Raw genomic sequence first — 26,980 nt, forward strand, 5'->3', positions numbered from 1 at the left:
CAGATTTTTATGTTTTCGGACTCATGGATGTGTGCTTTTGTCTTTTCCAAACGTAATGTTTTTTCCAATGCAAATTGTCAACTTTTTATGCCGACTTGCATTATTTTCTAAAGTCTATATTTAAATAAAAGGCTTTCTAATGCACAGAGTGGTGAATTTGTATTATGTGCTAGTGTTGAGCGCGAATATCCACAATTACGAATATTCGTAATTTTTTTCCCCACAGAACACATCACAGTGATCTCATCCCTCCCTGCTTCAAGCTTGTGGTCTAAAGAAGGCTCCTATACGATTTACTGTATTAGACTGGAGGGGGAATTTTTGAAAATATGAGAATATGCGAATATTTGCGAATATCCTCATATTTGCAAATATTGTCACTAAAGAATATTAGGAGATAGATAGATAATATAGATAGGTAGATAGTTATCCGCATGCGCATATGCGCATGCGAAAATAACTCCAGATATATAGAATATGCGAATCTCGCAAATATAGGACGTATATTTGTCCATATATTTGCGATATATCACAAATTCGAATATGGCCCCTGCCGCTCATCACTATTATGTACACCAGCATACATACTGTTAAAATATTTAGACACCTATAGTTCTTACCGTTATCAGTAGCCAGTTATGTATATTGATCCCCATAGAAGCAAATGGGCTCATGGTCATGATGAGCTTTTCTTTTAGAAAAGAATAAATTCATAGTATGCCACTATGCCTAGCACCATACCACAATGTCTTTGTACAGATTGCTATCTATTGCTCATGTATCAACACCAGATAACAAAAGATCTTTGACAATGTTTTAGAGTTTAGACTAAGTTCACATATTATTTCACTAATATCTGTAGTGTACACATTTGAAAACTTGCGTATTTAGTTGCCCAGGTCTGATGTTCATGCAAAGGACTAGTTTAAAGGGGTACTTTGGCCCCTAGACATCTTATCCCCTATCCCAATAGATATGGGATAAGATGTCTGATCATGAGGGTCCTGCCACTGTGGACCTCCGTGATCTCCCTGCTGCACCCAGCGTTCATTTAGAGTGTTGGGTGTAGCACCGGAGACTTGTGATGTCACGACTGTGCCACGCTTGTGATGTTACGGGCACTCCCCTTCAATGCAAGTCTATGGCCATAATGCCCCCTCCCATAAACTTGCATTGAGGGGGCATGGCCGCATCGTCACGAGCGGGGCATGACCGTGACATCACAAGCCTCCGCCCCGCATCGGCAGTCATCCGGCACGGAGAAAAGTTCCGGATGTCTGGGGTGCCGCAGCTGAGATTGCGGGGGTCCCCAGTGGCAGGACCCCGACGATCAGACTTCTTATCCCCTATCCAAAGAATAGGGGATAAGATGTCTAAGGGTGGAGTACCCCTTTAAGCCAGTAAGAATGTGAAGGCCCTATTACATTGAGCGATTATTTGCCGAACACATATTTCGCTGTGTTAATAGGTCCAGCAACCAGCTGACAACCAAGAAAACATTCATCTGTTGGCTGATGGTTGTGTTTTGCCGCACATCTTTTTGTGTAATAGGTGATGCATGGCTGATGGACGAATAAAGAAAAAGGCCCCAAAAATAATCCAGAAAAAATAGAAGCTGCTATCAAAATGACGGATCTAGCAGATAACCCAAACTCCCCATCAGAAACAACAACAAAAAAGTAAACTCCAGGTTGGTGCCAATAGAGTGGGGAGTGACTGTTAAAACATAACTTTTACTAATTAACAATAAGATATTATTAAACTCCAAATCCCATTTCTTGGCAACAAATAAAATGTCCTAAGTCCTGCCGGACAAAAGGTTCAGAAGGTGACCCAGTTCCACAGCGAGCTGCGGTCACGACAATTATACCAAAAAATACACATATAGCTCAACAATAGCTCATGCACTGTATCCACAATTTGTCATGGACAGAGTCCATAAATTAACTAGATGGTTTCTCGACACGTTTCTGTCGAGATATAACAGCATCCTCAGGGGAAACCAAAAAGAATATTATGTAAAGTGCAGTTTGCATACAGTGATTCCAATGCAAATTTTATAGACAACCCATACTGCCCTATGTAAGTCCGATGCTTATAATGTCAAGTATGCCGATATATTAGACTTCAGGCTGTGGGAAAGCAGAAAACCGCAGGACTCCTGAAAAGAAATAAGCAAATATAGGGTGTGGGGAGACACAATACATGATAACCTTTAGGATTGTGTCCCTCTGTAAATAGAACAGGTATCCCCCAAGTCCATTACTCACAACCAATCAATTGCTTATTTCTTTTCAGGAGTCCTGCGGTTTTCTGCTTTCCCACAGCCTGAAGTCTAATATATCGGCATACTTGACATTATAAGCATCGGACTTACATAGGGCAGTATGGGATGTCTATAAGATTTGCATTGGAATCACTGTATGCAAACTGCACTTTATATAATATTCTTTTTGGTTTCCCCTGAGGATGCTGTTCTATCTCGACAGAAACGTGTCGAGAAACCATCTAGTTAATTTATGGACTCTGTCCATGACAAATTGTGGATACAGTGCATGAGCTATTGTTGAGCTATATGTGTATTTTTTGGTAGAATTGTGGTGACTGCAGCTCGCTGTGGAACTGGGTCACCTTCTGAACCTTTTGTCCGGCAGGACTTAGGACATTGTATTTGTTCCCAAGAAATGGGATTTGGATTTTAATAAAATGTTATTGTTAATAAGTAAAAGTTATGTTTTAACAGTCACTCCCCACTCTATTGGCACCAACCTGGAGTTAACTTTTTTCCAAAAATAATCCAGCAACTGTTCCTGCATCTCTCCATGCTAATGCTGATCTATGATGGAATAGGGCCCTTAAAGGGGTATTCTGGGGGACAAAAAATATTTCAAATCAACTGGTGCCAGAAAGGTAAACAGATTTGTAAATGACCTCTATTAAAAAATCTTAATCCTTCCAGTACTTATCAGCCATTACGCCCCCTCCCATAGACATGCATGGAGGGGGCATGGCATGACATCACGAGGGGCGTGACCGTCACATCACGTCCCCGTCTCGGAAGCAACGCCCGGCACAGAATGCCGGGGGCTGCACAGAGATTGTGGGGGTGCCCAGTGGAGGAATTCCTGCGATCATACATCTTATCCCCTATAGGGGATAAGATGTATAAACCCAGAATACCCCTTTAAGCATTTATTTGTATGATTTTTTGTTTCTCAAATCTGGTTTTATTCAAATTTACAAAAAGACAAATAACAATGCAATGATGTATAATCTAGTAAAGAGCTTGAGAGTACAAATTAAAAGGGTTTTGGTTACAATTTAGTCCAAAACACAAATCCGAAGGTGGCAATGAGGTCGGGAGGATGAGCAAAGCATGGTAGGGAACACAAATGGTACAAACAATAGGATGGGTACATGTAAGATGTCCAGGGATGTTCATCAAATTACATGGTGGTGAGAATGTTTTTGGCACTTAAAAGGCAAAAATCATTAGCACCAGCACTCACTTTTGTCTCTTTTCCTCACTAGCTATACCTCAGGAGCTTAGTGGTAATAAAGTGGGCTAGCAAGGCATATAGCAATATCCAGATCATTGAGAATATCCGTGGCACTCTCCTATATTGTCATCTAAATGGACACATAGTATATCCATTTATATAACTAAATAAAGCAAGCCAGAAGTTTTAAAGGGGTACTCCACTGGAAAACATTTTTTTTTTAATCAACTGAAAAGAAAGTTAAACAGATTTGTGAATTACTTTTATTAAAAAATCTTAATCCTTCCAGTACTTATCAGCGGCTGTATGCTCCACATGAAGTTCTTTTCTTTTTGAATTTCCTTTCTGTCTGTCCACAGTGCTCTCTGCTGACACATCTGTCCATTTAAGGAACTGTCCAGAGCAGAATAGGTTTGCTATGGGGATTTGCTTGTACTCTGGACAGTTCCTGATATGGACAGAGGTGTCAGCAGAGAGCAGTGTGGTCAGACAGAAATGAAAAAAACAAAAAAAACAGAACTTCCTGTGGAGCATACCGAAGCTTATAAGTACTGAAAGGATTACTTAATAGAAGTAATTTACAAATCTGTTTAACTTTTTGGCACCAGTTGATTTAAAAAAAATATAGTTTTCCAGCAGAGTACCCCTTTAACGAAGCAGGACGTATATTTACGTCCTGCGCCGGCTCCCACGATATGAAGCGGGGTCGCGCTATGACCCCGCATCACATCGTGTCAGTCCCGGCGCTCATCAACAGCCGGGACCCGCGGCTAATACCACACATCGCCGATCGCGGTGATGTGCGGTATTAACCCTTTAGAAGCGGCGGTCAAAGCTGACCGCCGCTTCTAAAGCAAAAGTGAAAGTGTCCCGGCTAGTCAGTCGAGCTGTTCGGGACCGCCGCGGTGAAATCGCGGCATCCCGAACAGCTGATCGGACACCGGGAGGGCCCTTACCTGCCTCCTCGGTGTCCGATCAACGAATGACTGCTCCGTGCCTGAGATCCAGGCAGGAGCAGTCAAGCGCCGATAACACTGATCACAGGCGTGTTAATACACACCAGTAATCAGCATAGGAGATCAGTGTGTGCAGTGTTATAGGTCCCTATGGGACCTATAACACTGCAAAAAAAAGTTTAAAAAAAGTGTTAATAAAGGTCATTTAACCCCTTCCCTAATAAAAGTTTGAATCACCCCCCTTTTCCCATAAAAAAAATAAAACTGTGTAAATAAAAATAAAAATAAACATATGTGGTATCGCCGCGTGCATAAATGTCCGAATTATAAAAATATATAATTAATTAAACTGCACGGTCAATGGCGTACGCGCAAAATAATTCCAAAGTCCAAAAAAGCGTATTTTGGTCACTTTTTATACCATTAAAAATGAATAAAAAGCGATCAAAAAGTCCGATCAAAACAAAAATCATACCGATAAAAACTTCAGATCACGGCGCAAAAAAATTAGCCCTCATACCACCCTGTACGTGGAAAAATAAAAAAGTTATAGGGGTCAGAAGATAACATTTTTAAACGTATAAATTTTCCTGCATGTAGTTATGATTTTTTCCAGAGTACGACAAAATCAAACCTATATAAGTAGGGTATCATCTTAACCGTAGGGACCTACAGAATAAAGATAAGGTGTCATTTTTACCGAAATATGTACTGCGTAGAAATGGAAGCCCCCAAAAGTTACAAAATGGCGTTTTTTCTTCGATTTTGTCGCACAATTATATTTTTTTTCCGTTTCGGCGTGAATTTTGGGTAAAATGACTGATTTCACTGCAAAGTAGAATTGGTGACGCAAAAAATAAGCCATAATATGGATTTTTAGGTGGAAAATTGAAAGGGTTATGATTTTTAAAAGGTAAGGAGGAAAAAACGAAAGTGCAAAAACGGAAAAACCCTGAGTCCTTAAGGGGTTAACTCACCAGGTAAGTTCCACAGACATTCTTCCTCGATCTGTAAATTAGAGAAAGGTTAAGGGAAGCAAGGGGTGGAGGACCTGATGCAATATCCATGTAATTTATGAGTAAGCCTATAAACTAACCAATAAATATTTGATTTTTTTTTTATCTATCTATCTATATACTTATTTCTTTTTATGTGTTTTTTGTGGGGTATCCATCATCATTTAATACCAAACAAAACCTATACCATATTTAGAATCAGAGCCACAAATTTAACCTCAAAATGCCTGAATGTCAATAAAAGTAGTGTTGACCGATGTTGTAGTTTTACCAAAATACCAATAAGTGTCTAAAAAAAACAACTAAACAACAAGTAGTTGTGAATGTCTCACCAAGTCCATTTTCAATATTTATTTTTCACACTTTGATATCATCCTTTAAATTTAGAGGCGAGAAACACTAATTGCCGAACTCATTAACATAGTTTACATGTTGTCGCCACAACTTTCTCTGGCATTCACCAATATACTGCTGCTGAGGATATTTATCTAGGACTGTATTCATAGCATTCCTATTAGGTGCAATATTTCTCTACCAGTAGACGGGCGATTACTTCTGGAAGATGGATCCAACTGACTATCCAGTGGAAAGCTAAAAAAATGTCTTTAGCCGGAATACTTCTTTAAAAGGTAGCATATTGTTCTGCCTCTCCACATGTCACCTGACTTGGTACTTCAGCATTAAAGGGGTATTTCGGCTTAATATAGGGGATGAGATGTATGTGTGATCTTGGTGCAGCCTCCGGCATTCTGAGTGGGGCGCTGCCTCCGGGAACGGGATGTGATGTCCTAGTGACATCACACCACGCCCCCTCCATTCATGTCTATGGGAGGGGGCGTCACGCCCCCTCCCATAGACATGAATGGAGGGGGTGTGGCGTGCCATCGCCAGGGGGCATGGTCGTGACGTCTGGCGCCCATCTCGGAGGCAGCGCCCCACACAGAATGCTGGGGGCTGCACTGAGATCGCAGGGGTCCCTAGCGGTGGGACCCCTGTGATCATACATCTTAGCCCCTATCCTTTGGATTGGGGATAAGTTGTATAAAGCTGAAATACCCCTTTACATTTCAATAAAAGCTCCAACCTAACTCTGTACAGACACCTAATAATTCCTCACAGTCCCCCGGTGTCTAATGGCTTCTTCTCATTGAAATACGTCTTTGAATGGTTAAATTAGGTCATTAAAGAAGCTTCAGATGATTTCATGTACAGAACAAATATTAAACAAACTGCAAGTCCTGCTCTGCCAATGACAAACACAACCTTTGTACCATATCCAGTCACACAAAAAAAAACTGGACAAAAAAACCTGAAACACTTTTTGCACACTTCAAAGGGAAACCTTTATTAAACACTACTAGCATTGAGTTTTAGAACCATCTCAAAGGAATACTTCTTAAAGGAAAAAGAAAACCCGCGAGAAAGATTTATCGTTATTGTTTTAAAATAAAACATTTTAAATGGTCCATGAACAAGATACTGTCAATAGAACACATTACAGTATGTCCTCTGCAATAGAGTTGTGAATAGAAGTCTCACCATTAAAGGGGTATTCCGGCCAAATATATCTTATAGGATAGGGGATAAGATGTCTGATCCCAGGACCCCCCGCAATCTCTATGCAGCACCCGCATTCTCGGATTCTCCAGGCTTGGAAACCTCTTTCTTTCCGGGACTGGAGAAGTGAAGTCAAACCACGCCCCCTCCTATAGACATGAATGGAGGGGGCGTTTCCGGGACTGGAGACGTGATGACACAAGGGGGTGTAGCATGACGTCACTTCTCCAGTCCCGAAAACAAAGAGGTTTCCGAGAATGGAGCGGCAGCCCCGCACAGAATGCGAATGCTGTGTGGGGATCGCGGGGGGTCCCAGTGGCGGGCCTCCTGAGAACAGACATGTTATCCCCTGTACTTTGGATAGAGGATAAGATATATTTGGCCAGAATACCCCTTTAAAGAAATGGGCTGTTAAAGGGAACCTGTCATCACTTTCATGCTGCCTGAACCACAACTCATCGGGGTGTTCTCAGTGGCTTCTTACTGCCCCATCAGCATTGATGATAGATCTTCTCTGCCTGTACCCAAACAGGGAGTGATGTATCCATCAAGGTGGTGGGGCAGGGATAAGTCAACAGGAACCCTCCCAACATTATTGTATATTATAGTATAATACTAGTGTATGAAAAGTGGGGAAAGGGCAAACTTAAAATTTACCCTGTCTTAGCTTGATGGACAAGGACCACAGTGCTCTCTGCTGACACCGCTATCCATGTCAGGAACTGTCTGGAGCAGGAGAGGTTTGCTATGGGGATTTGTTGTACTCTGGACGGTTCCTGACATGGACAGAGGTCTCAGCAGAGAGCACTGTGGACAGACTGAAAAGAAATTCAAAAAGAAAAGAACTTCCTGTGGAGCATACAGTAGCTGAGAGGTACTGGAAGGATTAAGATTTTTTTTTATAGAAGGTAAATGTTTAACTTTCTGGCACCAGTTGATTTGAAAAAAAATGTTTTCCACCAGAGTACCCCTTTAAATACAGTCATGCAGTTTTTATATGGTATTGATGGGTTTAATTATTTAATTTGTTTTAAGCCATAATTACACACACACACACATACATATATATATATATATCTCTCTCTCTCTCTCTCTCTCTCTCTCTCTCTCTCTCTCTCTCTCTCTCTCTCTCTCTCTCTCTCTCTCTCTCTCTCTCTCTCTCTCTCTATATATATATATATATATATATATTATACTAGCTGAGTACCCGGCGTTGCCTGGTTTTTCCTTCCTAATCCTTGTTGGGGAGGAAAATAAACAAAGGAGGAAGCTTTTGACTTCATATCCCGTCCTCATATATTGTTGTCATATCCCAACCTCCTATCCCGACCTCCTTTCCCGTCCTCCTTTCCCGTCCTCCTATCCCGTCCATCTTTCCCGTCCTCCTTTTCCATCCTCCTATCCCGTCCTCCTATCCCATCCTCCTATCCAGTCCATCTATTCCGTCCTCATATCCCATCCTCCTATCCCGACCTCCTATCCCATCCTCCTATCCCGTCCTCCTATAATGACCTCCTATCACGACCTCCTATCCCGTCCTCCTATTACGACCTCCTATCACGACCTCCTATCCCGTCCTCCTATCCCGTCCTCATATCCCGACCTCCTATCTCGACCTCCTATCCCGAACTCCTATCCCGACCTCCTATCCCGACCTCCTATCCCAGTCCTCCTATCCCGACCTCCTATCCCGTCCTCCTATCCCGTCCTCCTATCCCGTCCTCCTATCCCGTCCTCCTATGTCAACCTCCTATCCCGACCCGTTACATGTGTACCAGTTATTGAAATATCTCCAGCCGTACGGAAGTTATGTGGAAACATACAATTCCCATTGATTTGCATGGGACTTTAAACAACACCCCCGACCCTCACAAATGGGGGTAGTTAAGGGTTAAATTAAGTATCCTATATTTTAAGTGGACATATAAATAACATGTGACCAAGCATTATCGAAATATCTCCAGCCGTTTGGAAGTTATGCAGTAACATATATTTCCCATTGACTTGTATGGGACTTTAAACATAAACCCCGCCCCTGGCAAATGGGGGTGAGTAAGGGTTAAATCACCTATCCTATGTTTGTTGTTGACATATAAGTAACATCTTTCTGAGCGTCCCCTGTCCCTGCCTTTAGCCCCGCCGAGTGATGTCCAATTTCGGAGTTTGAAGACGCTTACTGTTCGGTGAGTGCGGGTACTGTTTGGCCTGCTGGTCATTACCTCCACATTGAATATGAGTAACATGTGTGCCAAGTTTCATGTCAATATCTTTAGCCGTTTGGATGTGATGCTGGAACATACACACACATACATACATACGCACGTTGAGTTTTATATATATATATATATATATATATATATATATATATATATATATATATATATATAAATATATATATATATATATATATATATATAGATAGATAGATAGATATTGTATTTTTGTATTTATTTCTTTGTTTGTGGTTGTCTTTATGTTGCAGCTGTGCTACCATTTGCAATTTTATTATTTACTTTTTCTTATTCACATGTAAAAGAAAAGTTAGGGATATATTTTTTGTAAACCTGAAGCCCTGTAAAGCAGTAGGTTATATAAACTGTAGGGGGAGATTTGTGAATTTTTTTTACTTGCTAGTGGTCTATATTGCGCATTTTATTTTGAGAAATGTTGGTTTTGCATTTATTGATTTTTTTTACTTACAAAATAAGTAATTATTAATCTAGTTACAACTATTTAAAAAAAAGGCATGTTATTCGCCAAAAAATCATCCACGGATCCTGCCACCACTGATCTAAAACAAGCAGCCAACGCTGCGGCCACTTTGAATCAGTAACCAGCGACAGCCGACAGGACTGACAAGTGACGTCCCTGATGACGCGCTGAGGGGCCGTGCAGATGACGTCACTCATCAGCGCTACACTGACAGCGCAGCTCTGCAAGACCCGCCTCCTGAACCTGAGCCTGCCGGAGCGTGTCTGGAGATACAGGTCAGGTAACTGGGAAAAAAAGGGAGCAGACGGACAGGAGAAAGATGGGTCACAGGGGAGCAGACAGAGGGGGGATATATTGGCACAGGGGATCAGAGGGGAAGAGAATGAGGTGGCACAGGGGAATCAGAAAGAGGAGGAGGGGGGAAAATGTGACAAATGGGGGAATCAAAGTTGGGGGAATGATGTAGCATTAAGTTCAGAGCTTCCAAATAATTTATTTATCATTTATTTAACTTTTTACTCAAATTTCCTTGAAAAAATGAGGGTGCGTGTTATACGCCGATAAATACGGTATAATACTGCATACACTATAATGGATAAATAACTAAAAGGAGTATGTTAAATCCTGTATTTGCCTTTGTAAATAATAACAATAATAATAATAAGCAGAAAACCGGGCAAATAAATAATGTCCATAAAAATTCTCAGTGGTCTGAGAGAATGTGTTAAATCCTATTGAAATGCAATGTCACTTAATTTACACGCCACAAGCACTATGTTATCTGACAAACAGTCATGCTGTGATATGCTAGTGATAGGGTCTTTCTAGGTTACCTATTCTGCAGTAGTTCAAAGCAAAAAGATTTGTTAAAACAAAGAAGAATTTCCTGCCTGACTGAAACACTTAGATAAGTACACGCTATCTAAATGGGCTGAAAATCACTTGTCTCCCTGAATACACAATTGGGAGCCATTCTACCCAAACTCTGATCTTCTATTCTGCTTGAGAGTCAGTAGTGTTCTAAACTATCATATTTTAGTCAGACCTGGTTAGAAGCATATATATATATATATACATATATTTACAAAAACAGCCTTATTTTCATATTATGACCTCTTATTATTTTCTCTTTTCTAAAGCTGGCCATACACATATGCTAATATTACACCAATTACGCCCATTTTGCCTGACCCTCCCTTATAAGTTACATGCGATGATCATTCATGATGACCAATGGCAGACAAAAATGTCATTATCCATGTTAAATTAATTTTATCTGTACTGAAAATACAAGCCAATGGCAAGCTCGTTACAATTTTCTTTTCAATTGATCCGTCTGTTAAAGGGGTACTCCGGTGGCAGGAAAAAAATTAATATCAACTGGCTCCAGAAAGTTATACAGAATTGTAAATGGCTTCTAAATAAAAATCTTAATCCTTCCAGGACTTATCAGCTGCTGTTGTAAGGATTTCTCCCTGGGGATAGCTCTGGGATGGTCCTTGACACCGCCACAGGACATGTTTCCACTTCAATCAGCAGGCAAACAACTGTTCTTTATGTAAGTCTGACTCCTCGACAGCTTTATTAGACAGGTTGCAAGATAAATAAAAACATAACACAGGAACAAAACAAAGCCCTAGACCGTCCAGTCACTAATGGAACAATACTGCATGCCCTGTCTATCAACTGGTGGGCTTTTCCCGGCCAGTTAAACTTATGCCTCCTGCAACCTTCTACTCACTGTTCACACAGAGCATTTGCAACGTCTTGCTGTGTATCTCGTCCACGCCACTCCTTGGGGCCACTCACAGCTCGGGCTGTATGTTCCTCAGCAGGACCCCTGCCTTCACCCACAGCCACCTTGCTGTCTTCTGGGGAGAGCCCAGATTATTCTGTTTGACTTCCTTTTAAACATCACTTCCCCTCTCTGATACCTCATTAATTAGGCCACAGGTGGAGGTTTCTCCAGGGTTAGCTAGGGGAAATGCACCCTTTTCTTGCCACACTGTCTCACTATATACTCCAGAGGAAGTTGTGTAGTTCTTTTCAGTCTGACCACAGTGCTCTCTGCTGACACCTCTCCATGTCAGGAACTGTCCAGAACAGGAACAAATCCCCATAGCAAATCTCTCCTGCTCTGGACAGTTTCTGACATGGACAGAGGTGTCAGAAGAGAGCACTGTGGTATGACAGAAAATAAATTAAAGATGGGCGATCCGATCATCCAGCATGGCAGCCGGAGGTCCCCTCACCTGCCTCCACTGTCTTCCGGGAGTCTTCTGCTCTGAACTGCCTTCCCGCAGACCAGAGCAGAAGATGACCGATAACCCTGATCAGTGCTATGTCCTATACATAGCACTGAACAGGATTAGCAATCGAGTGATTGCTATAAATAGTCCCCTATGGGGACTATTAAAATGTAAAATTAAAGTAAAAAAAGAAAGTAAAAAAAATGTGAAAAACCCCCTCCCCCAATAAAAACGTAAATTGCCCCATTTTCCCTATTTCACCCCCAAAAAGCGTAAAAAAATATTTTATATACATATTTGGTATCGCCGCTTGCGTAAATATCTGAACTATTAAAATAAAATGTTAAAGATACCGTACGGTGAACGGCGTGAACGTTAAAAAAAAAGTCCAACATAGCTGCTTTTTTATAACATTTTATTTAAAAAATTTTTTATAAAAAATGTATTAAAAGTTTTATATAAGCAAATATGCTATTAATAAAAATTACAGATCACGGTGCAAAAAATGAGCCCTCATACCGCTGCTTATACGGAAAAATGAAAAAGTTATAGGTCTTCAAAATAGGGGGATCTTAAACGTACTAATTTGGTTAAAAAGTTTGTGATTTTTTTAAGCGCAACAGTAATAGAAAAGTATGTAATCATGGGTATCATTTTAATCATATTGACCCAAAGAATAAAGAACACATGCCACTTTTACCATAAATTTTACGGCGTGAAAACGAAACCTTCCAAAATTAGCAAAATTGCGGTTTTCTTTTTAATTTCCCCACACAAATAGTATTTTTTGGTTTCGCCATACATTTTATGGTAAAGTGAGTAATGGCATTACAACGGACAACTGGTCGCACAAAAAACAAGCCCTCATACTAGTCTGTGGATGAAAATATAAAAGAGTTATGATTTTTTGAAGGTGAGGAGGAAAAAATGAAAACGTAAAAATAAAATTTTCTGCGTCCTTAAAGGAGTAGTCCGATGCTCACAATAAAAAATAAACTAAATAAAAAATAAACTTGCAATGCCGCTCTGAAGTTCCCGGTACTTCCGGGTTCTGGTCACATGTTTTTCAGCCTGAATAACTACATCTCCCACAATGCCCTGGTAGTATGTCCGGTCCTATTCTCCCTCATGCATGCGCGGAACATAAGCGCTGATTGGAGGTCAGCACTGCCATAGGCATTTGCTGAGCTGAGCCTATGGCAGCTCAGCTCAGCGCATAAATGAATAAATTACTTAGGGAGGAGTAGCCTACTCCGGGCTGGGAGGCCGGCACAGCCCGCAGTGACTCATGGGAGCGATGAGTAACCGGGCTAAGATGGCGCCGGATCATGAAGAAAATGCGGTCGAGCGTCATCAAAGGACCCAGCTTCCGGTCGGATGGAAAAGAGAGAAGAAGTCCGGGAAGAAGACCATATGGATAACGTGAGTACATTACAATGTAACATAACTTTGCTTCATTTCCCCCATAAAAGGTTTGCGTCGGAGTACTCCTTTAAAGCCAAAATGGGCTTAGTCCTTAAGGGGTTAAAGGGGTACTCCGGTGGAAAACATTTTTTTAAATCAACTGGTGCCAGAAAGTTAAACATATTTGTGAATGACTTTTAAAAATGTTTTACCCTTCCAGTACTTTTTAGCAGCTGTATGCTACAGAGGAAATTATTTTTGAATTTCTCTTTTGTCTTGTCCACAGTGCTCTCTGCTGACACCTGATGCCCATTTCAGGAACTGTCCAGAGCAGGAGAAAATCCCTATTCCAAACCAATGCTGTTCTGGACAGTTCTTGACACAGACAGAGGTGTCAGCAGAGAGCACTGTGGACAAGACAAGAAATTCAAAAAGAAAAGAATTTCCTCTGTAGCATACAGCTGCTAAAAAGTACTGGAAGGGTAAAGATTTTGAAATAGAAGTCATTTACAAATCTGTTTAACTTTATGGCACCAGTTGATTTAAAAAATAAATGTTTTCCACTGGAGTACCCCTTTAAGTCTGGTATGTTACAATCAAAGTCCAATGTGTACGAGCAGCTTGAGATAATAGTTTATTCACTCTGTATGGAGTGTAGTCGTGTAATGGTTGTTGAAAGTATTTAAAACCTCATTCCCTTTGACAGAAAAAAATAAATAAAAAGTAATTATATAAATTAAAATGATCCTATGATTTACATGATTCAGAATCAAACTATTATCATTTTCAGGATATTTACAGAATGTATCAGATGCTGAACTCTTCTAGGCGTGCTGTACAGGCTGCTTGCAGTGCCCTTCAGTGTATTAGTATAAAGGAAGTCTGCCCACGTGAACTCACACCTTTAACTCAAATATACAATATTTTGTTCTGATAAGGCTAACAAAGTGTTACAGACGCTGTGTATATTGTGTGTGAGTCAGTTAGTTTATATTAGGCCAATGTAGGGAAATGTTGGTGTATTAAAAATAACTAAATATAGTGGGTGGGGGGAGGGGTTTGATGGGTTCATGTTGTACCTTATGAACTCCTCAACAATACAGTACCAAGAAGAAAAAGTTGTGGCATTATGGAAAGGGCAAGGGTGAGTAGGCATGTTAATGATATGCAAGTGGTAAAAAATAAAATATTTAAAACATCTTAACCTAGCAGCAATGATTAGGAGCACCACGCACAGAAATACACACACTTGGTCACCTTGTCATGCCATTAATGATGAAAACAAATAGAAGAGAAAAAAGATACCACACAAGGCACCTAGTGTGTTCCCCAATAATGAAAAAGTAGGCAAAACGTATTATGCTCACCTGGAGCGCAATGCAAATGCGCATATCACCCAGACTCAGTGGGTACGAAGTAGCAGGAAAGTCCAGAGAAATGGCTGGGCCGTAGGGATGTGCAGACAGATGGCAGTCTGTCTGAATGGGAACGCAGCAGGTTAATGAAAAAGTCCCTCTATAGGCGATAAACCTCGGTAAGTAAATCACGAATGCAAGCTGGTAATAATAAACTTATAGTTTATTCACCAATGACGATTTCGGGTTTGGGCACCGAGGTTTAGCACCTATAGAGGGACTTTTTCATTAACCTGCTGCCATGCCATTAAGGAGGTTTTTAATGGTTGTCTAAGGAATCTTCTGCCATGCTGATTACACTTGAGCACACATCCGGATTTGCTGGCAGTTCCCTTAGCAATTGCCCACCTATGATGTCCCACTTGTGCTCAATAGGAGACAACTCCAAGTCACTGCAGGCCATGGTATCATGTTTAGGCCAGGCAGGCAGATCACAGTAGCACTGTAAAAAATAAAAAACATGCGGCCTGGCGTGGTCGTGTTGAAAAATCCCTAAGCTGTTAGTGTACCTGGAATGAAGACATGAGGGGTTTGTCTATTGTACATTATACCACCCCATCCGTTAGTAGGACCAGTGTAATGCTCCCTCATGAAGGCTTCTTCATGGCGTTACCCATATGGTCTTCAGACAAATCTACGGCTATCATTGCATCCAAGACAAAAGCGGACACATCACTGAAAAGGAGCCTGCATTCCAGACTACATTGCTGTCTTGCTCTGCACAATAATAGAGCGGTGGTGTGAGGTCAATGGAACACCTGTAGCTGGATGTTTGGCTCGTGGCCCAATGTCGTGTAAGCACTTTCTGATGATTTGTGTAGACCCTGTTCGACCCGTAGACTTGGTAAGTGACGTCCAATTTCCCTTACAGCACAAAATGGATCACTATGCACAATTCTTCTGATCTTACAATCCTTCAGGCAGAAGTTTACCCCTTTGACTCTTTTGCCATCATTCCAGTTCGTCTTTGTTCTTCCAACCACTGGGACATGCAACGTTGAACAGTCCTGACATCTCGGCCTATGTGGGTGGCGATCTGCCAGAGTAATAAACCAAGGTCTTTTAGTTGAAAGCAAGTTGCGATTACTGGCCTGTGAATGAATAGGAGTCATCGCACAATCATACTGTACTGACTTCATCTGATTTATGAGGTTTCATGTGGCTGATAAAAATACTATCGATCTGGCTTTATTACTACTGAAGGTGACAAAAAATTTGATAATTTGCAGATCTTATTGACATCTGCTATTTCCTTAATTTGCATAACCTTACAGCTTGTCCTCCTTGATGTTGCAATTTTGATGTTGAGGTGTATATATTTAGGAAAATTGTTACAATAAGAGATTGACTGCTGCAGATTAATGGGCTATATTACTTATCCATAGAAAACTTAAAAAACATACGGTAGTTTAAAAAAAAAAAAAAGAATGTCCATGGATGTCCCTACCAAGTTAGGGTTTTCTTGTAGCCATGTAGAATTGGAAATGTCATGTATTTTATGTATTGGTGTTCTAACATATTTCATGTAAAAAATAAATAATAAACATTTTTCTATTCCGTGACATGGCATGTTATTTTGTTTGATTCTTCTAAAAAAAAATGGATCTCAATGGAATGGATGAGAACTGATGCCAAAATGAGCAGGAAACCACTTAAAATGCAATGGAGCAGCGTACAAACACCCAACACACAATGTAAAACCTCTTGTGTATCTACAGGGCCAAGGACTTTGTAAACAGTCTGTCCAGTCCTTAATAAAACACATCCATTCGAGAGCTTTAGTAGATGCTTCATTGTATAACGCTAAAAATGTCATATGATTATTATAATCTATATGAATATAATGCCAACACATTGTGAGTAAAATCTGCAAAAACAAAAAGCTGTCACTATAGAGTAACATACTATGCAACAATTCAAGCATCAGAAGTGAAAGCCTGCTAGTAAGTGCCTATAAAAGTGATGTCCAGCCAAAAACCTCTACTCACCCCTCAGCTCACCAGATCTCTATTGTACCCCGATAGCAGTGCTGCAATGGTGTCCCACTATACAGAGCCGCCCCTTGCATGTGACTGCTGAGATAGGGTGGTAGAAAAAGTGGAGGAAGGAGATGTAGGGAGGTGCAGCACTGGGATGGGGGGGGGGGGGGGGCGGGGGCGGAGCTTTGTTGTTAAGAGTAATACATTTACATTTTAATCTATAGTGAATGGGCATACAGATTGGTGGTGCGCTACAATGTTTCGAGGCACGTGGCAGAAAGTATACAGAAGAGCAGGGACTCCTGTCTATTACTATGATCTAAGACCTATGATATTGTTTATGCTTTAATCGGTGACTGAGTATAGGTTTGGAGGCCTACATCTGGATGTTCTGTTTGGTTATGCCCCCACATCAACATAGTACATAAGTGTACAGCACATCATCTCCATGTAGGGTCCCTGAGAATTGTAGCCAGAATACTACGGTGTTTTACATTGTTTAAACATAACTATTCATAGTATACAGTGGTCCCTCATGTTAGGCTCCTTTCACACTGCCATTTGTGCCCGGCAGTGTGATAGCGGGAGAAAAATTTGTGCTTGCGATGTCTTTTTCTCCCGATATCTTCTGGCACAATAACGGGAGTCATTATGGACGTTACAGGAATCTCATTCAAGTGAATGGGATCCTCTGTGCCTGTTATGACTCCCGTTAGGCTCCATTACAATAACAGATGTTAATGGCAGTCAAAGTTTAAAAAATAAGGTTAAAAAAAAGAACCCTTAAAGGGGTACTCCGATGGAAAACATTTTTTTAAATCAACTGGTGCCAGAAAGTTAAACAGATTTGTAAATTACTTCTATTAAAAAATGTTTATCCTTCCAGTACATTTTAGCAGCTGTATGCTACAGAAGAAATTGAATTGAATTTCTTTTTTGTCTTGTCCACAGAGCTCTCTGCTGACACCTGATGCCTGCATCATAAACTGTCCAGAGCAGGAGAAAATCTTCATAGCAAACCTATGTTGCTCCGGACAGTTCCTGACACGGACAGAGGTGTCAGCAGAGAACACTGTGGACAAGACAAAAAAGAAATTCAAAAAGTAAAGAATTTCCTCTGTAGTATACAGCTGCTAATAAGTACTAGAAGGATAAAGATTTTTTAATAGAAGTAATTTACAAATCTGTTTAACTTTCTGGCACCAGTTCATTAAAAAAAAAAAAATAATAATTCACCGGAGTACCCCATTTAACGTCCATTTGTAACAAAGCCTCTAGTGTAATGTGAAAGTAGCCTTACAATATTGATTGGTTCCAGGACGACCATTCATTGTAACCATTGTATGTTAAGACCAAAACTCTATGGAAACCTGGTAATTGGTTCCAAGGTTTCCAAAATATCTACAAAGTCTCCCAAATAAGGAAAAAACTACCAAAGATGGCGAAATATAAAGATAGATAAAGTAAATTCCTACATATAAATGTGAGAAATAGATGCTGGAAGCTGGAAATCACTTTATACATAGACAGCAGGATCATGTATAGTACTCAACGTGCACCAGAGATTCAACATGAAGCTGCCCTCACATGGTGTCCAAAAGAGCAGCTAGTCTTGGCACAGGTATAGGGCAGTACATTACCGCTCTATACTGTAGGGAGGCGCTACTAGACAGCAAATCAGTGCATGCACTTCAATAATACAGGGGTCATACCAGTAAAGTGCCAACTCAGTATTCAGATCTTCCAGCCATCCAAGTGTGACACGAAACAAAACCCAGAATTGGACTGGAAATCTGTAGCATTTGTATGTTGAGTTTGGTTTTAGGTTACAATGGTCCAGGAAACATGATTATATGCCGAAAATATTATAACCTGAGGCCATTGTATGTTGAAGGATCACTGTACTGTTATTTCCCCTATGCATATAAAAAAGTAAGACATCTCTAAGATTTACCGTTTATAATGTTTCCCTTCATTTGATGGTTTTTGACATGGCTCTGCCTTGGGGAACATCGGAAGACTTCTTGTCAACCCAAAAGTAGCCTGAGGTGACCTTATTCATGAGAGAACCATCTACTTAGTGTCTATTCACTTCCAGAGAGAAATTCTTGTTGCTTTGACATACAGTAGAGTCTTTGTAAGGTTTATTTCTGATAAGATTGTGGATAATATCCCGATGAACACAATATCCTTATCACTTGATTGAAACGAATGTATAAACCTATAAGTTCTGCAAATCGACAAAGAATTCTGTAGATTTGCTGCTGCAGATACTGTTACCCATTGACTTCAATATAAGTTATCCATTGACTTCAAAATAAGCACGTGTGAACGCATCCTTAGCCTCTTAGTAAATCCAATGGACCGAAAATGGGCCGAACTTTAATAACGTGTGGCTCAGCAAAACGTTGCAGATAGTAGATGTTCCCCATTGTATTTTATGTTAAAGGACTACTCTTCCCACAGACATCTTATCTCCTATCCAAAAGGATAGGGGATAAGATTTCTGATCATGGAGGTCCGGCCCCCGCTGAGTTTGGGTGGACGGAGACTTGATGTCACGCCACGCCCCCTGGTGACGTCACATCATGCCTCCTCCGGTCATGGCTATGGGAAACCGTCACGCCCCCTCCCATAAACATGAATGGAGAAGGTGTGGTGTGACATCAACAGGGGGTGTGGCGTGGCATGGCTGACATCATGTCTCTGGCCGGCCAAACCCAGCGTTCTAAAGATACTGTGCACGGGTGCTGCACGGAGATCGCAGGGGGTCCCAGCTTTGGATAGGGAATAAGATGTCTGTGGGCGGAGTAACCCTTTCATAGTAAATTTTGGTTGGTACCTTCAGCAATTATTTGTGAAAAACTCCATAATTTAGCAAAATTTGGGGGAAATTTGATATTCTGTAGTTTAAGAAATATTCTCATGCTACATTGTCTTAGATTTTTTTTTTTCATAAAACAGCCTTTCACTTTTTTTTTTAGGATGTTAGAGCGCTTTAAAGTTTAGCAGCAGATTTTCAAATCCCAAAAATTTTCCAAAATCTATTTTTGTTTTAGGGACCAATTTATTTCTGAAGTGGATTTAAGAGGCCTATAAACTAGAAACCCACATAAATCATCCCATTTTGAAAAATGCATCCCTAAAATAATTTACAACAGGATGTAGGAACATTATTAACCATTTCAGTGGTTCAAAGTAGAAGTGAAATGTAATTTTTTTGTCTTCAATTCTCAATGAAATAATTTTTTTTGTAGAACATAGCAAATATTAACAAAAAAAATCCCCATGTATGGCCATAATGTGCTGCATGACTCGCACACAGGTATCAAAAATAAAGAAGCACTGCAGGTATTTTAAGGCCTTCTTCTTCTTAGGTTGTTTTTTAGGCACCATTTTGGGTTTGCAAAGTTGAGGTGCAAAATGTAAGAAATTCTCCCAATATAGACCCAATTTTGGAAACTACGCCCAATTACAAATCTATCTTGGTGTGCACAATGGAGTTGTCTTATTGTTTTTGGTGGGAGAAGCTGTAGCTTTTTCATTGGTACACAAGACATTTTAATAATTATTTACTAAATATTTTGCGATGGAAAGATAAAAAACTAAGGATAATTTTGTTGTTGTATGTTTATGGCATTCACCGTGCAGAATAAATAATATGTTGTATTTTTTTTGCAGGTTGGTACAGTAAAACCCCATTTTTACTTTATTTTTATTTATTTTTTGCCCCAATGGGGACATGAAGCTGTGATCCTCTTGTACTGTATTTGGCACAATTTCTGTACAGCTGTGTGCTATAGGCTGTCATTACTCCTGTCTCACAGGCTTCCATAGCTGGCAGACCAGTGGCCATGATTTGGCATGCACACATGCAACCCTCACCCTATGCATCGCTTTCTTCACTGTCAACTTTACAAGCCTTGAGCATAACCCATATGTCCAGAGGTCAAAGACCGGGCCACAGCACTACTCACAAACAGACACCAGTAGCAGGGGTTTCACACATACTCTTTCTTTTCCGATTCCGCCTTTTTATAACCAAGGGTGCCACCTCCTGGAAAAGGCCCAAAAATGTCATCCTACCAGGCATGTGATCTACCTGAAGACTCTAGCTAGTAACACGACCTGGCTAGGAAACAGGGTTTCATGGCTACCAATCCCAGAGAGAAAGTTCAGACCACAGTATAGCAACAACATATCACTCTATACATGTCACATGGTAAATACAGTATAAAGTTATATACTATACAATAGTAAAAGTTTAAAACAGTTTTCAACTCATATACAATATAGGTGCAGCAAAAAGGGGTCCCTGAAATATGCTGAGATAACCAGCTTACAGCTCCTTCCCTGTGTTTGTCAAATGTAGTCCCCAGGCATTAAGCTTCTTCTCTCTAGGGCCTACAAACAACTCCAACCCTCGACCAGCAATAGGAAGATGCAACAGGCAGCCTCTGCTGTGGGTTTTTCATCAATCCACTGCACAATGGAGCCTGTCCCATTAAGGTCCGGTTTAACAAAGGGGAAAGTGTGAGAGGTCCAGTTTCAGGGGCCTTTATAATGGGTTTCCTTTTTGCCAGTCCTAAGCTCTGCTGCACTCAACTACAAAGAAGGCCATACATACCACAGGTAGGATGTTTCGAAGTCCAGTCTTTGCACTTAAATTTACCCCATCATTGAAACCCAGCTTATGTCTTAAAGGAGTATTCCAGGTTTAAACAGGTTATCCCCTATCCAAAGGATAGGGGATAAGATGTATGATCGCAGGGGTTCTGCCGCTGGGGACCCCCATGATCTCGGTGCAGCCCCTAGCATTCTGAGCCAGGCGCTGCTTCCGAGATGGGGACGTGACATCACGGCCACACCCCCTCCATTCATGTCTATGGGAGCGGGCGTGATGGCCATCACGCCCCCTCCCATAGACATAAATGGAGGGGGCATCTCGTGACATCACTAGGGGGCGTGGCCATGACCTCACGTCGCCGGCTCGGAAGCAGTGCCCGGCACAGAATGGGGACTCTGGGGACTTCTGCGATCATACATCTTATCCCCTATCCTTTGGATAGGGGATAAGATGTATACACCCAGAATACTCCTTTAAGCGCCAAGCCGGAGACTGATAAACTCTGCCATGCACTTCGCCCATCTATGTCTAACCGTCAGAGGGGGTCTAAGCAACAAGACACTGTTCAATCTAAACATTCAGCATGTCTGCATGACATGTCAAAACATTTTTTATAAATGACAGTAACACTTTAAACATTGAGACCAGTCGCCATCTCCGTCACCACTTGGTCTGCTCACAAGTCACCCTGGGCATCTGGGGATGGGTACTACCTTTGGTCAACATTCTCCATGGCCCTTCTAAACTATAAATGTTGCAAACTCTCCCTGCCAGATGAAAAGTTTTATGGATGCTATCCAACCTCAGAGAGTGGAAATGCCCATAAATGATCCCCCTAGTCCTGTCTTTTTGTACAGTATGTACCCTTTTTTTCATGAAAGCATAAAATGGTTTTAATCTCTTGACTAAGTCTTGTATTTAACATACACCATCCTCAAAAGGTTCACCAATATGTGTGTAACGTAGACATGTGCATAGTCGTTTCTGCCATTATGGCCCTCTCCCCAAATAGTATGTAAGTTATTGCAGCTATTGACTACGAACCTGTAACTATCATTTCCCGTATTTCACTTTGACAAGGTAGGTACTTGTAAGAAGTCTATTTATTGTTACCTTGCCCTGTTAGTTCTGAAGTGGCCAACTGATAAAACACTTAGAAACTCAAGAGTCCTAGGGACAACTGCGGCTGAGGGCTGAGCATGTACTTCCTCTGAAGAGAAGAGCTGCTGCACACTGGCCGAAAACCTTTTAAGTGCTGTGGATTACACATTACATGCACACTCTAGACAGTCCCTTGTAGACTTATCACTTCAAGTAGCATCAGATAAGATGCTATTTTAGTAGTAGATGCCTGACTTTTAGAAACCTGCTATGTGCGAATATTTCGTTTTTGATCAAACTTGATCTGTTCCCTTTCAAAGCACATTTTGCAATATTTTGTTACAAAGGAAGAACCGATTTTAGCCAAGTAATCGAGGATGTCTTTTCTGCACATACCTGTATGATATTATGGAGCTAAAGGGATACTCCGCTTCCCAGCATCCGGAACATTGAGTTCTAAACGCTGTGTGTGGGCTTCCGTGTTCACGCCCACCCCCTCGTGACATCACGCCCTGTCACGTGACATCCCGCCCCCTCAATGCAAGTCTATGGGAGGGGGCGTGACGGCCCCAAAGCGTTAAAAAAAATTAATAAACATATTTGGGATTGCCGCATGCATAAATTTCCGAACTATCAAAATATAATGTTAATTATCCTGTATGGTGAACGACGTAAACATTTTTAAAAAGTCCAAAATTGCTGCTTTTTTGTCACATTGTATTCCCAAAAAAATGCAATTTCAAACATACAAATTTTGTTAAAATAATTTGAGATTTTTTTAAAGCGGTACAATTATAGAAAAGCATATAACGTGGGTATCATTTTAATCATATTGACCCACAGAATGAAGAAAACATATCCTTTTTACCATAAAGTCTACAGCATCAAAACAAAAACATTCCAAAATTTGCTAACTTTGGCTCAGCATTTGCTAACTTTGGCTCATCAGTGTTATCGGTGCTCTGATGCTCTAGCCTACAGAGCCTGGTTGGGGACATTGTTGTATTTGACAGCGAGAAGGGAGGTAAGGGCCCTCCTGCCATACCCTCAGCTGATCAGGACTCGCAATTTCGCTGCAGATGTCCCGATGAGTTTCGCTGAGCTAACCGGCACTTTAACCCCAGCATTTAGCATGAAGGGTTAATGCCGGGCATTTGCCCGATTGGCGATGTCTGGCATTGCCCGTGGGTCCTGGCTGCTGATAGCAACCGGGACCCACCGGGTATGAAGCTTGCTCAGCTCGTGAGCACGCTTTAAACCCCGGTCATGGGACCAGGGTGCACAGGTACAACCTTGGTCTTTAAAGTGTACCTGTCATCAACAAAACCTTTTTATATAATGTAAATAATACAATTTTATATATATATATATATATATATATATATATATATATATATATATATATATTTTATATTTGTAATATACATTGGTTAAAAAATGTGTATATTTTTGTCCCAGGAAGTGAGGGTGGACAAGCAGGGCTCTGTGCACTAAGAAAAAGCAGGACAGTGTGCACTGAGGCTCTAACATGCCCCTGGCTCATACATCAGGATGATTTACAAGCCAGGATTCTGCACAGAGCCCTGCTTGTCCTACCCTCACTTCCTGTTTTTGGACTCCTCATAGACACATACAGGCAAAAGCTGCAGGGACAGCATTTTTTCTCCCAAAAATAAACACATTTTTTAACCAATATATATTACAAATATACATATAATGGTATTATCTACATTATATAAAAAGTTTTTGTTGACGACAGGTACACTTTAAGTAAGGCATTTGTTCATCACATTCATCCAGGAGAAGGGGAAGATGTGGATACAAGGAAGAGGGATGTTTTCTCCTACTGCTCATAACAGAAAGTAATAAATCTATCGGAGACTGAAGTGGGCGTCTAGGTTGACGCATTCTCACACTGACTGATATTCTGTCCATAATAGAACATTAAAAGAGAGACTATGACATCTATTCTAATAAATTCTGTTACATTATGAAAAAGTCTGCAATTTTCATAAGGGATCTATTGCCGGAATATTGCTCTACATTTATACCACTTCAATGCACCTAACATTGAGCAAATGGTCTCAGCTATTCAATGTAGTTCATTTACCGATTCCGACTTTTGACATGTCACAGAAACAAGCACCGCTCTCATGACAACAACATGCAGTTATAGCTACTACTGATCTTCCACAAGTAAATGGTCACGTCCCTATGGACAAAACATAATAGAGGTTCCTTTAGATTTTCTTGTTCTGGACCACGACCTTCACCATTACCAATTCACAACCTTCCCCATTACCAATTCACAACCTTCACCATTACCAATTCACAACCTTCACCATTACCAATTCACAACCTTCACCATTACCAATTCACAACCTTCACCATTACCAATTCACAACCTTCACCATTACCAATTCACAACCTACACCATTACCAATTAACAACCTTTGCCATTACCAATTCACAACCTTCACCATTACCAATTCACAACCTTCACCATTACCAATTCACAACCTACACCATTGCTAATTCACAACCTTCACCATTACCAATTCACAACCTTCACCATTACCATTTCACAACCTTCACCATTACCATTTCACAACCTTCACCATTACCAATTCACAACCTTCACCATTACCAATTCACAACCTTCACCATTACCAATTCACAACCTTCACCATTACCAATTCACAACCTTCACCATTACCAATTCACAACCTTCACCATTACCAATTCACAACCTTCACCATTACCAATTCACAACCTTCACCATTACCATTTCACAACCTTCACCATTACCATTTCACAACCTTGCCTTCTGGGATTTTATCTACACCTAAGACACTCACTACACATACTAGATTTTATAGCCTTTCTTCAACTTCAAAACATAGCATCATTCCATATGTGGATGACCTTTTAGTCATTGCTGATGTTGCTTCTCTACTTATCGATCATGTTTGTTAATCCTGTGTCCTGGTGAAAATAATGAAATTAATCATTCAAAAACAAAAGGGCAATCACATCTGGCTCCTTTCAACCAGAAGATATTTCTAGGTGGAATCTGCTAATCACAGAGTGAAAAGATATAGCAGGGATTATTGTTGCTTTGAAAAGCAAGTTCTGAAGGCATTTTTTATTTATTTTTTTTGCTTTAGTTTTGCTTTAGTGCGTTTCGTTTGTGTGTTTTTATACTTCATTTTTTGTTATGCTGCACTTGGATTTTTATCTTTTGGAATAAAACTTGGATTTTTTACTCTGTGTTGGGAGCCGGAAATCTACTGTGCCTTCATTCTCGTTTATTTTTTTGCTGCCTGTTTACCATACGGTCACATGAGGAGTAATTCATTTGGAACATATAAGCAAAACAAAAAAGTTGCAGCTGAGATTTTTATGAGACTTTTTTTGTGACTTTTTAAATTTGTTCACGTACGGGAGTTTTGTACTCCAGGTTAAACCTGGCCAGACTTGCGACTTTTTGTAAGGGGTTCGCAACTTTTTTTTGCCTACGTACGACTTTCGCACATCATAAATTCATGACCACTGCAAAGGGAAAACTGAAATTTGCTTAGGTAAGGTTGTAACTTTTTGCCTATCTACAAAATTTGCACAAAAAAGTGCTTAGGAGCACGAGCGACCTTGTGTGCCTGGACTAAGCAAAAAGAGGGCATTAAATACCTTGATAAATGTTCCTCATACTCTCTATAATAAGCAATATTAATATTAGATTCTATGACCACTTGTATGCTGGTAGTGTGGTGGCCCAGTACAGGAGTTGTTATTCTGTACACCTGCCCATCCTGTGTGGCGGCTTCCATTTCTTTGTTCTCTTCAGTGTCCACATCCCTCCTAAGGACTCTGTGTATTCTATAAAGTTATGTATGAGTTAATGTACTGTATTTTTATGCCTCTGTTGCTTTAAATCTTTGTTGCTAAGACCTATGTTACCAAGGAAGGTGCAAGGTGAGCAGGTGACTTGTTGGTGACCTATGGGATTCCTCCAAATTGCTCCCTTATATACTAGGGAGGAGCTAGCCTAGTCAGTCTTAGCTGAGGTACAGCCAAGTGAAGTTGTCTCGTGTCCTGAGGGAGGCCAAGGCCTAGTCACGCAGCCACCCAGCTACTACCCGATAACCCCTGCAGGTGAAAGTCAAAGCCTGGCGGTAAGCACAATTACAGGGGACAAGTCTAGTTAAGATAGTCAAGATAGTCAAGTCTGTCAAATTACTATAGTCAGCGTGGATTGCAAAAGTAAGTACAAGTCCACTACAAGTCCCACCGAGCCAACAAGCTTCCAAAAGTTCACTGAGCTTTAGTAGCCCAAGCTTCTCCTTGGGCCTAAACTGATCTGTAAAGACTTTAACACCCTGTCTACCTCAGTAAAGTGCAATTGTTCTGTAACCTTGCATGAGAGTGATTATTTTCTCCGTGCCTGCCCAGGAACCAGTGGCCATA

The 26,980-nt window shown here is 40.7% G+C and overlaps 1 protein-coding gene and 1 long non-coding RNA gene across 3 annotated transcripts in view; one reads left to right on the plus strand and one right to left on the minus strand.

The window, feature by feature from the left end:
* Positions 1–1,585, plus strand: part of ANKFN1 (ankyrin repeat and fibronectin type III domain containing 1) — a 597,928-nt gene extending 596,343 nt beyond the window's left edge. Inside the window, exon 20 of one of the 2 annotated variants that reach the window (XM_056550604.1) lies at positions 1,469–1,585. In XM_056550604.1, the coding sequence (XP_056406579.1) occupies positions 1,469–1,485 (17 nt within the window). In that variant the 3' untranslated portion in view covers positions 1,486–1,585. Of the gene's footprint in view, positions 1–3; positions 96–1,468 lie in introns of those variants that run through there. The other variant, XM_056550603.1, reaches the window with a different exon arrangement.
* Positions 1–26,980, minus strand: part of LOC130297749 (uncharacterized) — an 85,836-nt gene that overhangs the window by 34,370 nt on the left and 24,486 nt on the right. The window lies entirely within an intron of this gene.

The sequence above is a fragment of the Hyla sarda genome, chromosome 13, assembly GCF_029499605.1.
Source record: "Hyla sarda isolate aHylSar1 chromosome 13, aHylSar1.hap1, whole genome shotgun sequence".
NCBI classification, from domain to species: domain Eukaryota; kingdom Metazoa; phylum Chordata; class Amphibia; order Anura; family Hylidae; genus Hyla; species Hyla sarda.